This window comes from Thermobia domestica, chromosome 18 (genome assembly GCF_964235325.1).
Source record: "Thermobia domestica chromosome 18, izTheDome1.hap1.1, whole genome shotgun sequence".
NCBI lineage: Eukaryota > Metazoa > Arthropoda > Insecta > Zygentoma > Lepismatidae > Thermobia > Thermobia domestica.
The window spans coordinates 136,106,883-136,126,159 of record NC_137471.1 but is presented as its reverse complement, the minus strand read 5'-3'; the positions used below and the strand labels follow the sequence as shown (position 1 = coordinate 136,126,159).

Here is a 19,277-nt window from a genome sequence, read left to right as displayed (position 1 = left end):
TCCAGCTCTAAATTTCTACTCGCCAATGGTGACCTGGCGACCGGAAAATTTATGCCCTGATAACGGTACTTCATGCAAAATAATATTGTCTAGCACGCTCTTGTTCCACATTTCGATTATCTTTTATCTATTTGAAGATATTACATAATTACTGTAAAATTAGCTGTATTTTAATTTTACAGTGATTAGGCCTCTTCAACAATTTTGCCATAATTCTGCGTTATATTCCTGTAATTTAATCGACATACAAGATGTTATCTAAAATAGCTTTGTGTATATTCACAAATCTATATGTACGGTACAAGGAATTTGCTGATATTGTGTATGTTGAAATGTGAGACGGGATTTGAAAGAGAGAGTTCTACCAAAGTTAGCTACTCTTTGTTACTCTTAGCACATCACGTATTAAGATCTAAAATGAACTAAGTTTACTTTGTTGGAGATGTGAAATGTAAGTGCTGTTGTTAATATGCTCTCCAACAAACCACTTCCAAGGATATTAATCCCTTGTTCTCAGTGAAAACGTTAAGACACGAGTATGCGGTGTGACTTCGCAAGTACGTAGCAATACTTTCTAAGTTTCCAGAACACGCAGAAGTAATTTGAGCACCTCCAGTCTGTGTTATTAGTGGTATTGTTCCGTTGTGTAGAACAATGATAATACGAAACTTTTTTTTTTTAATCAAAGAACTAAAACATTGGGGAAGTTCAAGTTTTGTGAAAATCAGGAGGGTTACTTGCAACTTTGAGGTATACGTATTCAACACAACATTTTAACCCTTAATTGGTGACCGAGGTCCCACGGACACCGAACATCTTTTTTTCTTTTTCCTCTAGCAGATGATTGACCTTGAATACGTGCCACTCCTAGTACCTTTCTAGCTCGTAATTGGCTATAAGTAGCTGTAGAGTTTGGATGTCTAAGCGTCACTGTTACGTTTTCTTACAGTTAGTGGAGCCCCAGGGATCACACGTCACTAATTGTGTTACTATTTTGTTCGAGGGCAGTGTTCATGAGTTGAGTTAATTTTGAGTTTCAATGTCCCTTTCAGCAGCGAGGCTATATGAGACGGGATCTACTGATCAACGTGGAATCCGAGCCGTATGAACTCCCGCCGGGAATCAAATCCGGGTCTCCCACGCAAAAGGCGCGTACGCTAACCGCTTAGCCACAAAGGAACTTGGCAGTGTGCATATTTTATACATTTTGAAAACTTTTTATTCACTTTGTCTCGTACAATATGGTTGACAAACCTGGCCCATGTAGTGTGAATGTGTATAATTCTAAATTTACAGAAAAAAAAGTCAGAAAGTGAAAGTGATGCAGTGAGAAGTAAGGTAGAACAGACCTTTGCAAAATTGGCGAGACTAATATATACTTCAAAATATTCACAAATTTGTAAATGTCTCGCCTTCCATTGACAATAATTTTGAGGAGTTCGTTTATTATAATTTGCATATCAGTTTCAGTGTGGCCATATATAAAGCTATCTTTATTTACATTAGAAAACTTATACCAGACTGGTTTGAGCATGTTATATCCATGCACATCGCTATATTTCTTTATTATATATATATATAGTGCGTTATGTCCTATAGCTACAATGTATAATTAAAACAAATTTGTCTTTCAAAAGTAATTGTACTTCTTTTTATATTTAATAATTAATAAGATGTCCCAGGGACCTCACGTCACTAACTATGCACTAAAAATTCACTACACCAGTTGAGGGTTAATACTAAATAATTTATTTGAAATTAGAACAAAAGCCAATTAATGTTAATGTTTCTACTAAGGAAGGTCACACATGGCCGTAGGAAAACTACTAAGCTTTCGTAGGTAGAATGTAAACTATAGATCTTACCCGCTCCACTTTTTTTTTTTTTTTTTTTTTTTTTTTTGAAGACTCCAGTCTTTTAGCATAACTTTTTAGCAATATCTATGTTTCTGCACCATAGAGTAGAATATTTTTTAAAAGTGAACAATTCTAGCTAGGATTACTAGGAAACTTGATTACGTATTAGTATGACACAAAGATAGATAGTTTGTACCTAGATAATGAACTTTAGTATAATTGTTAAAAAGTACTCACCTTTTGAAAAGAAGATTGTCTATAATCACTTGTGCTGACGCTGATCCAATACTCGCCAAATGTCCACCCCAACGAACACATTGCTCCTCTGCCTCATTCCAAGGAAGAGCTTCTGTGTCAACAACAGTAACACAAAACTGGTTCACTGCTATCCAACCGAACTCACATTGTTGTACTATTTCTTGATTAGGAAAAGCCGTGTAGGTAATTCTCGCGGGAGTGATTGGGGAGAGGTCCCCTTCGTCTATGTTCAATATAAGCCGATTCCCACTCGACAATATATCTTCCACGTAACGAATGTCACCTCTTACACTGCAAAAGGTTCGTAATATTTTACCATTCCAAACCCGTATTTTGAGACCGTGGCATGTTCTTGGGTGCCACTGTCTAGATGTCCATTGTTCAATGGTATTGTGCAAAATACTACTAGTAGATGTAGTGCGCGAATCTGTTAGCGGCATTAGAGTACCTTGGTTATCCCCAATTTCAAGACGCAAAGAAATTCTATACCCGTAAGGTAAATGTATTCGAAATGTACAATGTAATTTCACGGAGTCCTCACTTCGAACTTCCAAAGACCCGTTTGACGCTGTCAGCGTTAAGTTATAGCAATAATCTACAAGACGATAAGATAACAAGAAGGCGTGACTAGACGCTCTGAAACCACAACAATGAACATGCAACAATTCTGGCGGTTGAGGAAAATAGAGATGTCTTTCAGACAGTTGGTATTCTTCAAGTTTACCACAGAACTTTCGGGAGAGTGACGTATTGTCTGGATCCGCGAACTGTAGATATCCAGCGAAACACTTGTCCCTCGTCCCGAGGATATTAAGTCTTTGTAGTTCCACAAGGAGGCCTTTGTTTCCCGTTACTGGGAAGAACAAATAACAGTCGGTGTGTAACGATGAAGGTCCTCGTACATCCCACCACGAAATATTGCTCTGGTCCTTAGCGAGGAAAAGTAAACAGTCTGAAACGAAAAGATATAAAAGAAATTAGTATGTTTATATGTATATGCAATGTATATACTATATGTAGTTTAAACAATATATTTAAAGTAAAGTTTAAAGTGAGTTTGACAAATATTTGTCATTTATATTCATTACAATGTCGGTACTAGAAAAGATATCCCTAGATATTTTGAAATTTTAGCTTTGTAGTTAAAATGCAGTTAGTTGGTTCCACAAGAAACTAGCGCTATACAAAACCAATTGTTCTTTGTCTATTTAAAATAGGATTTACTTGAATTCGTTCATCACAAAAAACGATAAAGAAACAAGTTTAACCTGCTGAGAATGATCCAAGAGTATTGCCAAAGCGAACTTAAAAAGAATGGAGAATGAACGGAAAGAATAACTGAGACTGTTCCTACATGTAAAAGTAAATCTTTTTATCCGTACCGTCTTTTGTTTCTCACAAAATATCATCTCTCTATGACTTACTGTTCCCGAGATATGGCTCCCAATATGGACGAGATAAAGCTCCCGAAATTAGAACTTTTTGGCCAATATCTCGGGAACGGTTGCCAGTTGGCTACAACAGTAATATGATCTCTCTATGACTTCTGGTTCCCAAGATATATCTCCTTAAACGCCCCAAAATTGGAACTATTTTTTGGCCAATATCTCGGGAACGGTAAGTCATAGAGATATGATATTGGTGCTAATCAATACCTAAGAGGATGGTAAATATTTTTGTACTGATATTAATTGGTGGCCACTGGCTACCGGTTACTATTTGGTATCAAAATGTTCACCATCCTTTTAAATATTAATTAACAATAATATCATTTCTCCATAATTATGATTCCCGAGCTCCTTAAATCTCCGGAAATCGGACATTTTTTGGCCAATATCTCGGAAATGACAAGAGTGAGGCGAAACATTCTATCACTTTCTTAGTTAGATTTTGTTGCTGTATTGAATGCAGGGTTCAAAATTTTAAAAAATCGCAAATAACAGACAGATACACACACACACACAGACAGAGAATTCAGTAACGAACTTTTTAAGTTCGAAAATTAACTTTGGTAGTCTATAAAAAGAAGCATGCACTAGCAGTTCCAAATTCGTCTGGTAGGTGACAATCGCTGGAGAACGTTTAGTGTCGGTTAACGGTATGATGTGTAATTTTCACTACTTTCGAAAACAAAAGAATAAAAAATCTCTCGTTAAATAGCTGTCGTGTGGGCTAATGGACAGACATAAGTCATCGTTGTACGTTATCCGTTTAAAATCCTATCTATAACTCTGAGATAACTTGATTATTTTTCTGATATATGTACATCAAATAGTCAATGTTGTTACTTCAATTGGTTGATGAGGGAAGGTGGAGGGAGACTGAAAATTTAAAGCCAAAAATCTTTAGAAATGACATCTTAAAATAATAATAATACAAAAATAACTTTGGTGCATTCGTCACCTCATATTTGACGAGTCTGGTTTCTTCCAAGAGTTTCACTAGAGTACTAAGTAAATATTATGATGTTGGTTTGTTAGGAAACCCATTCATTAAATGCTCATTCGAGGGGTGTCCAATAAGTTATCTACCTAGACAGGAAAGGAGGGATGGATCATAATGACGCCCAGCACGCACGTCAAGGTCACTGTGGGGAACCCCGATGCTCAATTTGAGATCAGTCGGAGCAATGCAGTGGTCGTGAGCAGAGAGTTTATGTTACGACGCGTAGCGAATGTTTGTGTGACGGCCTGGAATGTTCAGGCTGCCATTACTAACTGTGGTTTTCAAGTGTTGAATCATCCTCCCTACAGTCCGGGCATGGCCACTAGTGACTATTTTCTCTTCCGAGACCTGAAGAAACATCTGCGGGTACAACATTTTTCGTCGGACAACGAGATCCAACAGGCTGTTTCCTAGTGGTTTGCAAACCATTAAAAAACTATTTTTTCTCTGGAATTTCTTCGCTGCCCATGAAATGACGACGGTGCATAGACATTCATGGGGACTACATCGAAACATGGGGACCCGACTACGGTAGGTCCCATAGTTTAGGATTTATGGATCTTTAAAATTCATTTTTTCATGTTTTCGTCAGCCTATAACTCCGAAAGGAAGCATTTGTGCACCCAGGTTGGTCTACACTTTTGTCTCATCTTGGTGTAAGGAATCACCTCCCAAACGTTGTCGGTGTTGTTTTGAAACATCCTGTATAGTTAGGATAAATGTTAAGTTTTGTCAGTCAATTAACATTGAAACATAGTTAAAGAACGGTCAAAATTTTTGTATTACTGAAACAAACTACAGATGTGTAACGGTATCGATACTGTTTCAGTATCTTCGGACATAAAGCGCTTCTAAACAGTCCGAACCTTGTCTTCTGTGTTTTATCTCGAAGGAAAGAAGTCCCATCATCCTCTTTGCGTGTCCCAAAACTTTCATTTTTCTTAGACAGCAAGTTTTAATTGGAAGATCACTTTCACCTTATAGCTAACAACTTATAATTGGAGAATCACTCACACCTAATGTCTTTAAATTTAATAAGTGAGATGAAATAGTTAAGTCTTTGTTATTGATCGTTCTCACTTTCTCTTCTTTTTATAGTAAGATTTTCCAATCCATGTTGGTGGCTTGACTATATTTCCATTTCAATTCATTGATTTTTGGCCAGTTTCTTTTATCCTGGTTTCTTTCAACTTCCTCATGTCCTACTTTCTTATTCCAGAATTACAGCGTCCTTTCAGCTGATTCAAGTATCACTATCCTGCGAATATTTATAGATAGCATACGAGGGTCGTTTAATAAATCCTCAGAAAATGCGAAAGATGACATTCGTATTATCGGAAAAAGTTTGCTTTTAGTAAACGTCATTCCTCACTAGACTGTTAAAGTTTTAGCTATGTCTCACGTGGTTTCATTGCCATTGTCGATTGAAGAAACAATCTTGTGTTTATTTATAAAAATAGAAAGCAATGAATTTAGTGCGGTTATTAAACACTTCTATTTTAAAGGTTTAACACCGAAAGAGATCAAAGCTGAGTTAGATGCAGTCCATGGCTCATCTGCGACTGTGTTTGCGACTGTGTACAGTTATGTAAATGAGATTAAACGTGGCCGTACACCTACAAATGAATTGAGTTGATCTTGAGTTTAACGTCGCGTTCAGCAGCGAGGCTATATGAGACGTGGACCTACAGATTAACGTGGGATCCGAACCACATGAGCTTCCGCCCGGAATCGAACCCGGGACTCCCACGCCAAAGGCATCATCCACAAATGAAGAACATCATTCGTGACGTGCAGTGGAAGTGACTTTCTCAGAAATGATTGACAAAATTCACGATATAGTTTTGAGCGATCGACGAATCAAAGTGCACAAAATAGTTGAGGCCACAGGCATATCACAAGGTACAGTGTTTTCAATTTTGCACGAAAAATTGGGTGTAAAAGTAATCTCGGCAAGATGGGTGCCGTGTTTGCTTTCAGTGTAGAATAAACGCAATTGTGTGATTCGGACAGTGATTTGGCGCTTTTTCGTTGTAATCCCGACGAGTTTCTGCGTCGATACATAACTGTACGTGACATGAATACACTACTACACTTCAGAAATAAAGGAACAGTTGAAAAAATGAGTTTTTAAAGGCTATCCAGCTCCGAAGAGAGAAAAAAAGGGACGAATTCTGTCGACAAAGTGTTGGCCAGAACTTTTTGGGTAAGCACGCAGAATCATTTACATTGACCGGTTGAAAAAGGACAAACGATAAATGGACAGTATTGCACCGGTTGAGAGAAAAAAAAATTAAAAATTCCTCATTTAGCAAAGAAAAAAGTTGTCTTCCATCAACACAAGATTCGATGGCGAAAACTATAGAATTAAAATTAGATTTATTACAACATTCATCGTATTCACAAGGTTTGGCCTCCAGTGACTTTGTTTTATTTCTAAACTTGAGAAAATGGTTCAGTGGAAAACGATTGACGTCAAACGAGGAGGTCATCGCCAAGGAAGCCGATTTCTCTGTAAATTTTGGGGGGGGGGGTGTTCAAATGCAGAAGGTATATATATAAATATATAAAGATTTTAAGACAAATTGCACTCAAATTATGCCAAATATTGTATATTTATAAATACAATAGGGGGCCCACGTCATCGCCCAAACAGATGCCTAATTTGAGGACTTTCCGAAATCCTACATTTGGACTGCCTAAAAAAGTTGAAGAGACGCTGGGAAAATGTGTCCAGCTAAAAGGAGATTATGTTGAAAAATAAAAAAAAAAATCTACCCAAAATGATTTGTTTTTGTTTATCTTTTTCTAAAGACTTATTGAACAACCCTCGATACATAGGACATCTATGAACATAAAGTTGTTGAGTTGATTTTAGTTTAGCGTCCCTTTCAGCAGCGAGGCTATATGAGACGTGGACCTACTGATTAACGTGGAATCCGAACCACATGAGCTCCCGCCGGGAATCGAACCCGGGTCTCCCATACCAAAGGCGCGTACGCTATGAACATAAAGAATAATGGGTACAATTAAAAACACTTTAATAATCTACATTAAGTAATGATAAGATAGTATACCATCCAGATTTTTTAAATTACGAACGGAGTAAAATCGTTGTATATAAAATGCTACAAACATTTTTTTCAATATGCAAAACGTCTTAACAATACAGAAAAATGAAGAGGTTTTATTAAATGTATGTAAGCACATGGACGTAGAAGAAAATGTGGAGAAAACTGAGTACATTGAAATTAGTCGTTACCGTAATACTGCACAATGTGTATACCTTAAAATATCAAATATACTTTCGGAAGAGCAGACACTTTCAAATACCTAGGATCAATATCCATGATGAAATTAAATATCGACTGCATATCAGGTTCGTGTTATTATTCAGTTCAAACTCTTTTGACTTCGCGAATTCTATCGAAGGATTTGAAACTAACAATATATAAAACTATAATTATATGTCTATTGTGTTATGTTGTTGCGAAGTGTGATCGTTTACTTTGAGGGAAGAATACAGACTAAAAGTGTTCGAAAAGAAAATGCTGAGGCAAGTATTTAGACTCAAGAGGGACGGGAACTAGGAATGGCGGAAACTTCATAACGAAGAACTGCATAATTTATACGGTTTATCTAACATTGTTAGGGTCATTATTTCTAGGAGACTTAGGTGGCCAGGTCATGTAACCAGAATGGAATAAAGTAGAAATGCTTTCAAAAATTTAACTACGAACCCAACTGAAAAAAAGACCATTAGGAGGACCTAGGTCAAGGGCGCCCTTGTTGTGGTTACCAAGGGGGGGCAAGTATAAGCGAAGTTTCAAAAATAGTTTCAAATTTTGCTGTAACTAATGTAAAAATTCTATTGGATTTTCGATATTCTGAAGTACAATTTCCTTGCCCCCTTCCTGATGGGCGCCCCTGACCTAGGCGGAGATAAGAGGATAATAATAAGGTAGATCTCGCAGAAACAGGAAAACGAAGAAAAACGAGATCTAGTTGGCTAAGGGCAGAAGTCAATGGAGAGCTTTTGTGAATGCGGCATTGAACCTCTGGTTTCCATAGGCCATAGGGTTAGTTAGTTTACGCAAAACATTCTGACTTTGATCAGTTGTTAACAAATGCTTAAATATAAACTGTCTTGGCTGAATAATAACGGTAAAACATATCTTCAGAATTCTGTTATCTACAATATTTAGTCTAATTATAGCATTATTGAGGTCATACAAGAACTTACCTTGAGCTTAGAAGAAATCAGTTAATGAAGTTGAAAACACTTAAAAAAGAGGATTCAGAAAGTTAATAAAGCTCCATCTCCTGATGAAAGGCTGTTCTGAATTGCTGGAAACTGTTTTTTTTTTTTTCGTTCTTTACATTTCTTTCTTCTACAAGTTTTTTTTTTTTTTTTTATTTTTAATTGAGTGGAACGTAACCTCGATTCACGAAATTCCAAAAGACAAGAATAATAATATCACGAAGGCAAAGAATTAGGGATCTATTTTAATTCTATCCAGCTTTGCGAAATTGCGTGAACAAATAACTCTGTTCAGCAAATTTTATCGTTTTCTTTTCGTTTTTCCCTAACCGTTTTTTTTTTTTCAAAAATAGATTTTTTGCTGCCGAACGCAAAGATCACACTAAAGTAGCTCAAGTTAACGAGCAAATGAAGTTTTAGTGTCTGTCATACATATATTCAAATAAGATCTTATAAAAGATAATGCATAGTCAGAGCAGGAAAGGTTAGATTGTGGTGTGGGTTGGTTGTCTTACTCAGAACGGAGTTGACAATGCTGTTGATAGTAATGACACGTATCTTTGCCCCATGAATCACATGATCATAGCAAAGGAGTGAATGCAGCTGAATCCGTCTTACTTGATTTTGTTCGTGGACGGGTGAAGAATGGATATGCAGAATGAACGCTTAAGGTTAGTGTAAAGGGACAAGTTTTGCCGATAGATGTCACTACGGTCTTCGTATCTCTCCCATGTATTTTTTACCTTTCACGAAAACTTACAATTTCTTTTACAAATTTCAGCCTAGAGATTTCAAATTTTTAGAGAAAGAACTTCATAACCTATTAAAGGGAACAATCTGTGCCGATTTTTTATTGAGAATTTTCTTCATTTGTTAAAACAATTCCATTGTTAAAGGTTTGGATATCCATTTCAACAATCAAGCCATTTCAACAGTGAAGAAAATTCTAAATAAAAAAATAGGACGGATTATTGCCTTTGATAGATTATGAAGTTCCTTTTCTAGACATTTGAAGTCTGTAGGTTGAAATTTGTAAGAGAAATCATGAATTTTCGTGAAAGATAAAACATACATGGGAAAAATACGAAAACAGTAGTGCCATCTATCGGCAAAACTTGTCCTTTAAACCAACCTTAAGTTTTATTGTGTCGCATGTTTCTGTTTCAGTATTAATTGTTAGTCATTTTATTTAAGCAATTATAATTTTAGTTAAACTTTATTTTATTCAGTTCTTTATGGCGTTTCTATTTGAGAGGTTTCACTACAAACAGTAATACCTCACATCTGTTGTCTTAAGAATCCAAATAAGTTATCTTTTGTTTGTGAGCACGTGATTTGTGGTTCGAGGAAGTGACCAATGACTCCAGCGGTGACGGAAGCCTATTTGTCGCATTTTGGTGTCGTGTTGTAGACCAAAATAAACTTTGTGTGTTGTTCAACAACTAAACAATGGATATGTGAGAAGAAAGTCTCCATGGTGATTGGAAGGAAGCGGTCAGTGTCAAATATAGAAGTAGGAGGAGAGAAGCTAGAACAAGTGACAAGCTTTCGATACTCGGGTAGTATTGCTAGTTGTGAAATACAAGCAAGGATAGGAAAGCAAAAGAAGTCTTTAGGAGGAGGAAAAATCTATTTTGTGGAGCCTTGAATAATATCATTCATAAAATGCTTCTTGCGGAGTATTGTACTATATAAGGTAGAAACATGGACATTACGCAAAAGGGATCAAAAACGGTTGGAAGTTTTCAAAATATGAGTATGGAGAAGAATGGATATAATTAGCTGGGTCGAGCGGAAAACGAATGAGTGGATGTTAGTGATGGTGGAGGAGAAAAGAACAATTTTAGATATTAAAAAGAGGAAGAGAAACTAATTGCGACATTGGCTGAGAAGGAAGTGTATCACGAGGGACGTGCTTAAAGGTATGGTGGAAGGAACGAGAGGGAGGAAGAGAAAAAGGTTACAATTGATCAATGGTATCAAACTAGAAAACTGGTGCGTAAAGACGAAGAGGTTAGCTGAAAACCGTAAATGATGAAAGCTTCTCTATTGCTGCAAATGACCTGTCAATAATGGCAGAATACCTATGATGATGATGATGATGATGACACAAGAACACCTGGATCACCAAAATAAGCAAATTCGACAATTTTGAAAATTGAATTTTCCTCGTTTCCCTGTGTGCTCCCATATCTCACCAGATGAGTGTGCTGTTCAGAATCACTGCTTAGACTGAATAAACTCTTATCTGAGAAGAGAACGCGATCCGACTCAACGTCGATTCAGTTCTGATGTTCTTAGTACTACGGTAAACGATGCTGCCGAAGTGTGGTGGTGGGGTCAACAGAATACAATGTAAATGACATCGGGCAGAGACCAACCTCATACAGTCATCTGTCAACTATGGAGTGTGTGATTGGGTGATTTGCAGTCCTCTCAGATGTGTTTGCAATTGCACCTGCTGTCTGATGTCGGTCACTCCTTGCCTGTTCCACAACATAGCAGTCGTCTTTTGTAGCTGTAGTTAACCGAGTTCGACCATCACGTCCCCTTCGCACAGATTTAACTGTGGTTCCGAATGCTGCTCATGCACGTGAAATAAGGCTATGGATAATATCAAAATCCTGGATCATATTCGTCACACTTCGCTCTTTCTTTCAGTTTCCCGATGATTTCTCTCTGTGTATAGCCACAAAAATGTTATCTCTTGTCGAACTTAAAGAAATTGACATCTGTAATATGAACTATATGTTTTGAGAAAACTACTAACTGAACTTGCGCTCTCTAAACAGCGCACTATTCACATATGAGCATGGATCTCCTTGTCATTCCTCATAATATCTGTACATGTCCCTTTACAGACAAGTGAAAAACGTCTTGATAAAAATCAGCAAGGGGTATCATAAACGGGAGATTTTTTCGATTATTTTTTCAATATCTCGCACGCTTGTAAGATTTGAATCTATTTCTGGTTGGAGTCCCTAATTCATGTATGATTCTTTATTCTTGCATGCAGTATGTGATAAGCAAATACATTACACACACAATTTATTATAGTGTCATTGATATAGTGTTCATTGGGCAAAATACTCCAAACAATAAAGGTTCGTCTCAGACTGGAAAAATTGTTATCCTTGGTTTTTCATTATCATTTGGTCATGAAACAAACACCTGAGAGATATACTACTCCCGTATACAACTATGTGTTGTTGGTATGTATAACTCGTAGGATATGATGCTTTACTTTTTAAAATTTCAACACTTCCAATGTACACCTAAAACGTAATAAAGAAATAACGATCATGTTTCTTAAATATTCAATTAGAACTGGGTAATCTACACAAAATTTACGATCGACCAGTGGAAATGGCACGTTTCTAGCACTTGTGGTTTTCGAAATCTCATTGTCGAAAGAATTGGAGAGAAACATATAAACTTTTCTTTGGAGACAAACATATAAACGTAACATTTTGATATATAGATTGTAAATTTATTTTGTAATACACCAACACTATAATTGGGCTTATGTCTGTTCTGTTGGTGACAAATAAATAAAGAAGAGAATTCTAGATTAGTGCATTTAATGTATAGGGTTAGCAAGCTTGAATGCAAACTATTTCTTCGCATGATCTTACAGTTGTTAGTCCTCAGTTATTAGTTTGTCCCTTTTACTGTCTGGACTTTTTGTAATAAACCTTATTTCCGATAGTACAATAATTGTCATATTAAATGTGATATCTTCGTTATTTATCTGTGGAGTTGTGGAGACTATTTTCTTTGCTTGAATATAAGTCAAAGATAGAATCAATATATATTCCTGTCTTCGAATAAGAGTATCACATGTTTTCTTTGAAGGAAACAACACATTGTGCTGACGTGTAGGTTGTAACTCAAATGTATCCAAAAGTAGGTCATACACTTACTAAGAGCAGTCTCGGAACATCGATTAAGGCCGCACATGACAGTGGACGATTTTTTCAGTTCCCGTTTCCCCTCCTTTCCCTTCATGCCTCTCGGGTCTTTGTAGAAGACCAAGTGACAGACAGGTGCGATGGGGTTCGACACAATAGGAAAAAAAATCTTTATAGTACAAACAACATTTCCCCTTCCTTTAGGGAAAAAAAATGCTTATCTGGCTTCCGTCCAAGTACTATCAAAAAAGGAGGAAGAATTCTGAACCATGAATGCATAAGTGCTCTTCGTCCGTTTCTTCATGATGACAGAAAGTAAACAATTTTCCGACGAACAATGGCCAAAGAGCGAACGAACGCTATATCAGCAAAGAACATCAGCGATTATGAATATACATTGTCATGTGGTTTACACTGTCACAATGTGACGATCAATAACAATGTAAAACTTAAGCTTTATCATATTCCACAAATTATCGAAAAATCAGAGAACAACGTTCGATATTTTCCATAAGTAGAAGCTTTGCTTTGTTATAATTAAATATAAACTAATTAATTGCTGAGCAAAACTATATATTTTCATTAAAATTCAACACGTGTTACAGTTTTGCCAACTATTACATACCGCCTTATGCAGAGTCGTTTTGACGTACTTCTAGCGTCATACTAAAGGCATGACTACTGCAGGAAACATATGTTAGTAGAACACTTTAGTATAACACTAATCACTCGTCAGAACGACTCTGCATAAGGCCCATAGTGTCTGATGAAGTCAAAGAGTTAGTTGGTGAAACTGTAACACGTGTTGAATTTTAATGAAAGTATATAGTTTTGCTCAGTAAATAATTAGTTTATATTTAACAATGTTAGAGTATTACTAAGTACTTCATTGTTTATTATGAGGGAAATTAAGGTATATTAACAATATTTTTTCAGATACGTAAGTATTAGCTGAAAGTTCAATTATTCAACCCTGGATATATATATATATATATATATATATATATATATATATATATATATATATATATATATATATATATATATATATATATATATATAACTGGATAAAGCTGAAAACTATGGTTTAGCCCCCCCTTGATCATATCCTGGATCCGCCACTGTATACACACACATATATAAAATTATTTTTGGTACACACATACATTTACACATGAACACACAGGATCTGGCAGGAGCCGCGGTGGCTCAGTAGTAGAGCGTTCACCTCTGGACCTCTAGTGGGGTCTTTGGTTCGATCCCAGTTCGCGTCAAGTGAGCTTTCTGGTAGACAGAAAACGTACAAGTGGATTTTCTGGGATTCTCCCCCCACTTTCTTTATCCCATTTTATTCATTTCTTATCATCATCGTTTGTTTTAGCATGACTGGCATAACCATTAGGCGTAAAACTTAAATATTTCATTTGCAGGATCTGGCAGACCTTCAAGTACTTGGCTAATTTTACATAATTAATAAGAGTGTGTGACTGCAATATGAAGTGTCCAATCCTACATTCTTTTCGGATCGCTGAAAGAAATAGTGATACTTCCGATTCATTTTAAGTTTGAATTAGTCCCGATTGACGTGGAGATTAGAATGAAAAGGGAATAATATGTAAAAATAATCGCAAACTACTGAAATTAATGTAAACTCTATAGCTTTTGGGAACTCTGAGATAAATGATGACAATTTCAATGCTGTTTAAATCCAAATTTATTCCCCATTCGTCTCTAAGGGTAAAGGGGTTCAAATACTTTCCATAATGGACATTTGAGCTTGTTTGAGATTAATCTAATTGTACAGTAGATGACATATAAACTTATGTATGCATGTATATCCGTATAATTAGTGCTGAGTAACAAATTATAATATCAATGACTAAACATTTCACAATGTCCATAAGAGATCAATATTCTGCACAATCAGTTTTAGAATTTAGAATGTCTTTGCTAACTAGTCAGCAACTTTGATCACTCACATCCAGGCGCGAACCCAGACATTTTTGTTGCGGGGTCCAAGCATTACGGGGGTGTCCAATTCAACAAGACACTACGTGTATGTACCCAACGGGTATACTTTTCCTCCTAGAAAGATGATAAGTAACTAAAATTCTTCCACCTATATTTTCAACAGATATATATATATATATATATATATATAGGCCCTATACATATATATATATATAATTAGAATGATTTTATAAGAGAAAGAGTACAGCTGAAGTATAAGATCAAATTTTCATGCTACATAAATCATTTCTCTGTTAAACAAGTACAGATCTGTTGAAAAAGTGTACAATTGTATGTTGAGTTAGGACGTTTGGGGGGGAGGGGGCTGGACTCAGTGGACCACACATGTGTGTGCCTCTGTTCACGACACTTGAGGGTAGTTCACATTTTACTGTGTGTTTATGTGAGAGTAAACGAAACACGCCGCACACTATGTTATTAGAGGCAAACATTTGAAAAATATTTCACACATATTCAAATTATGAATAATGTTTTCGGCAGTTACAAACTCCGATGTAGTAGTAGGGTTATTGTTAAAGGTGTCGAACATTTTTTTCTACGTTGAGGATGTGTAAATATCGTGATAGATTAGCTTGTAATATGAAGAATGTCGAGAAAACCCAAGGATACGATTTTGTTCCTGAGCACACTATTAGAAATGGAAAGTTACACGTCAAAATTGGGACATAAAATAAGTGATACACCTTACAGTGAAGGGTAATAATAGCAACGCAGAATTGAACACTAGTTTTTCTATTTCAAGTGTACCGCTCTGGCGCTTCTGTTAATGTGTGTTTTCCCGTACCTCCTTCAAAAGAAGAGGTTACAAGTTGCTTTGGCCGAGGTCCTTCAATATTTGATTGCGGATAGAATTACCACATTAAAACGTTCCGAATTATTTCACAGGCTTTGCTGTGTACTGTCTTGTTGGCCGTTCAAAGTAGTTTACGATAGTCATTCGCCAAAGCCAAACGACTGAATGACAAATTGACAACAGCACAGTCAAGGTAATTCACTTCTTTACCCAAAGCAAAGGGAAGATCCCTCCCTAAGAGGCCTGTGGGGGTAGGGCCGAAGTATGTTTCACATATTTTCCGAGGGCGCATTTGAAATAGAAAACCTCTAGCTCTTTACACTTAACATTGTTTCCTATATGAGGCGCCAGTTTTGCAGCGCCTGATTTTCTTTGTGTCACTATTACGTCTTGATATCACCTTACCTGTCAAACAAGATCACACAGACGGGTCTATTAACGTGGTGGAGTATATTGCAGGTTAAGTGGATTGTGGTGGATCAAATTTTGAATGTGGTTCAATGGTTTGTGTGCCAACCCTAAATTATTCACTGTGACACACCATTCGCTGCAACTGTCGATTCTCACCGAAAGCAAAAGCCGTCTCTATAAATGATCTATCATCAAGTTTGTTACGTGTAAACTTTCAAACCAAAACGTCAGTTTATTGAGAGAGAGAGAGAGAGAGACAGAGAGAGAGAAAGGGTGGAGAGAGGGAGAGGAAGGAAAAGATTTTTTGTTTGCACAAAGGCACTACCTTCTTTAAACAACTGTGTTTGAAATATTAAGTAATATACTAAGGTAAGCACTGCACTCGGTCCTACACATTAAGGTCAACCTCTGCCTTCCCTCTCAATTTTATGAACGAAAGCATTCGTCGAGACACTTTTCTTGATCTATTACTATTATTTTTATTCTTAAATATTCTGCCTGTTGGTAGGTCTTGGGGCTAATGATTCTTTCTTAGGTTTGGTACTAGAAATCTTTCTATGTCTTCAACTTCCTCTTTTAACTCGCAATATTTTCGTCTATTCTTCAAATCATCGATCAGTTGTGTTCTTCTTCTTCCTATTTCTCGTTCTCCTTCCATCTTTCCTTCCATGGCAGTATAAAGTAGACGCTAAAAATGACCTCTTCTCTCCTATCCGTTTTAAAACACCCTCTTTTGTCACTCTGTCTGTCCATTTTATCCTCTTCATCTTCCTCCAACACCACATTTTGAAGCTTTCTAAATATTTCTTCTCTAACTAACTTCCATAATGTCGAAGTTTCTGAACCATATATAGAACCTAACCAACTTACCAAGCCGAAAGTTTCATATAGTCTCTTATTTTCATTTTGTTTCGAATATTAAAAAAAAGAAGAGTCCAGAGAAACATTCTCTCGGTCAGTTTATTTGCTTATCATAAAGGCACATGTGTTTGTATATACTGTAAAATTACACGTGTTTTCACACTCTGCTGGATGTGACCATGTATTTCTACAATACGTGATTGAAGTAAACAGTCATCAAACGACAGCCATGAAAAAGAACGTCGTCCACCATCGCCAACATTCGGCAAGTGACGCAGAGGCAAGCTGTCAGTAACATTTCTGTATAAACGAGGAGAGCATAAGGGCCATTCTCAACATAGTGATTGGATACTTAGAGCACCAATCAGAATCGAGTACTCTCGTTTAAAGTTACCCATGGCATGCCTGTACCGAATCCTGTTCCTCCATAAAAACCTGGACTGCTGACTCTTCTTCTACCAAGAGGCTGCGACAGTTGCGTCTCAATCAATAATAAGATGCCACCGCTACATGATGACAGCAAAATACATATGTGAGGCAAGGACCACAAGAACTAAGTCCTGTACTCCAACACAGGAATCTGTCAAGATAAAGTGAAATGAAGTGAAAGAAGACATCAATATCGCCTGGTTGATGAAACCACAAACTCTCTAAGACGCCTGGTCATTGAGTTCCTTTCTACCTCTCTAAGACGCTTGGTCATGGAGAGACGCCTAATCACCGAAGTCTCTAATACGCACGGTCATTGAGAATTCCAACTATTCTCTCTAAGACGCCTGCTCATTGAGCTCCTTTCTACCTCTCTAAGACGCTTGGCCATGGAGAGACACCTAATCACCGTATTCTCTAATACGCATGGTCATTGAGAATTCCAACTCCTCTCTCTAAGACGCCTGCTCATTGAGCTCCTTTCTACCTCTCTAAGACGCTTGGCCATGGAGAGACACCTAATCACCGTATTCTCTAATACGCATGGTCATTGAGAATTCCCACTCCTCTCTCTAAGACGCCTGCTCATTGAGCTTCTTTCTACCTCTCTAAGACGCTTGGTCATGGAGAGATGCCTAATCACCGAATTCTCTAATACGCATGGTCATTGAGAATTCCAACTCCTCTGTCTAAGACGCCTGCTCATTGAGCTTCTTTCTATCTCTCTAAGACGCTTGGCCATGGAGAGACGCCTAATCACCGAATTCTCTAATATGCATGGTCATTGAGAATTCCAACTCCTCTCTCTAAGACGCCTGCTCATTGAGCTCCTTTCTACCTCTCTAAGACGCTTGGTCATGGAGAGACGCCTAATCACCGAATTCTCTAATACGCACGGTCATTGAGAATTCCAACTCCTCTCTCTAAGACGCCTGCTCATTGAGCTCCTTTCTACCTCTCTAAGATGCTTGGCCATGGAGAGACGCCTAATCACCGAATTCTCTAATATGCATGGTCATTGAGAATTTCAACTATTCTCTCTAAGACGCCTGCTCATTGAGCTCCTTTCTACCTCTCTAAGACGCTTGACCATGGAGAGACGCCTAATCACCGAATTCTCTAATATGCATGGTCATTGAGAATTCCAACTCCTCTCTCTAAGACGCCTGCTCATTGAGCTCCTTTCTACCTCTCTAAGACGCTTGGCCATGGAGACACACCTAATCACCGTATTCTCTAATACGCATGGTCATTGAGAATTCCAACTCCTCTCTCTAAGACGCCTGCTCATTGAGCTTCTTTCTACCTCTCTAAGACGCTTGGCCATGGAGAGACGCCTAATCACCGAATTCTCTAATATGCATGGTCATTGAGAATTTCAACTATTCTCTCTAAGACGCCTGCTCATTGAGCTCCTTTCTACCTCTCTAAGACGCTTGGTCATGGAGAGACGCCTAATCACCAAATTCTCTAATACGCACGGTCATTGAGAATTCCAACTCCTCTCTCTAAGACGCCTGCTCATTGAGCTCCTTTCTACCTCTCTAAGACGCTTGGTCATGGAGAGACGCCTAATCACCAAATTCTCTAATACGCACGGTCATTGAGAATTCCAACTCCTCTCTCTAAGACGCCTGCTCATTGAGCTCCTTTCTACCTCTCTAAGACGCTTGGCCATGGAGAGACACCTAATCACCGTATTCTCTAATACGCATGGTCATTGAGAATTCCAACTCCTCTCTCTAAGACGCCTGCTCATTGAGCTTCTTTCTACCTCTCTAAGACGCTTGGCCATGGAGAGACGCCTAATCACCGAATTCTCTAATATGCATGGTCATTGAGAATTCCAACTCCTCTCTCTAAGACGCCTGCTCATTGAGCTCCTTTCTACCTCTCTAAGACGCTTGGTCATGGAGAGACGCCTAATCACCAAATTCTCTAATACGCACGGTCATTGAGAATTCCAACTCCTCTCTCTAAGACGTCCGGTCATTGAGAGGTACCTATCCTATACGCCCGAA

At 37.5% G+C, this 19,277-nt stretch overlaps 1 protein-coding gene across 2 annotated transcripts in view; it reads right to left on the bottom strand.

Annotated features, from left to right (window-relative positions):
* LOC145675647 (uncharacterized) overlaps window positions 1–19,277 on the bottom strand; it is a 920,247-nt gene that overhangs the window by 450,928 nt on the left and 450,042 nt on the right. For both annotated transcript variants that reach the window (XM_081746206.1, XM_081746207.1), the window contains exon 4: window positions 2,094–3,066. In XM_081746206.1, coding sequence (XP_081602332.1) covers window positions 2,094–3,066 — 973 coding nt within the window. The remainder of the gene's footprint in view (window positions 1–2,093; window positions 3,067–19,277) is intronic.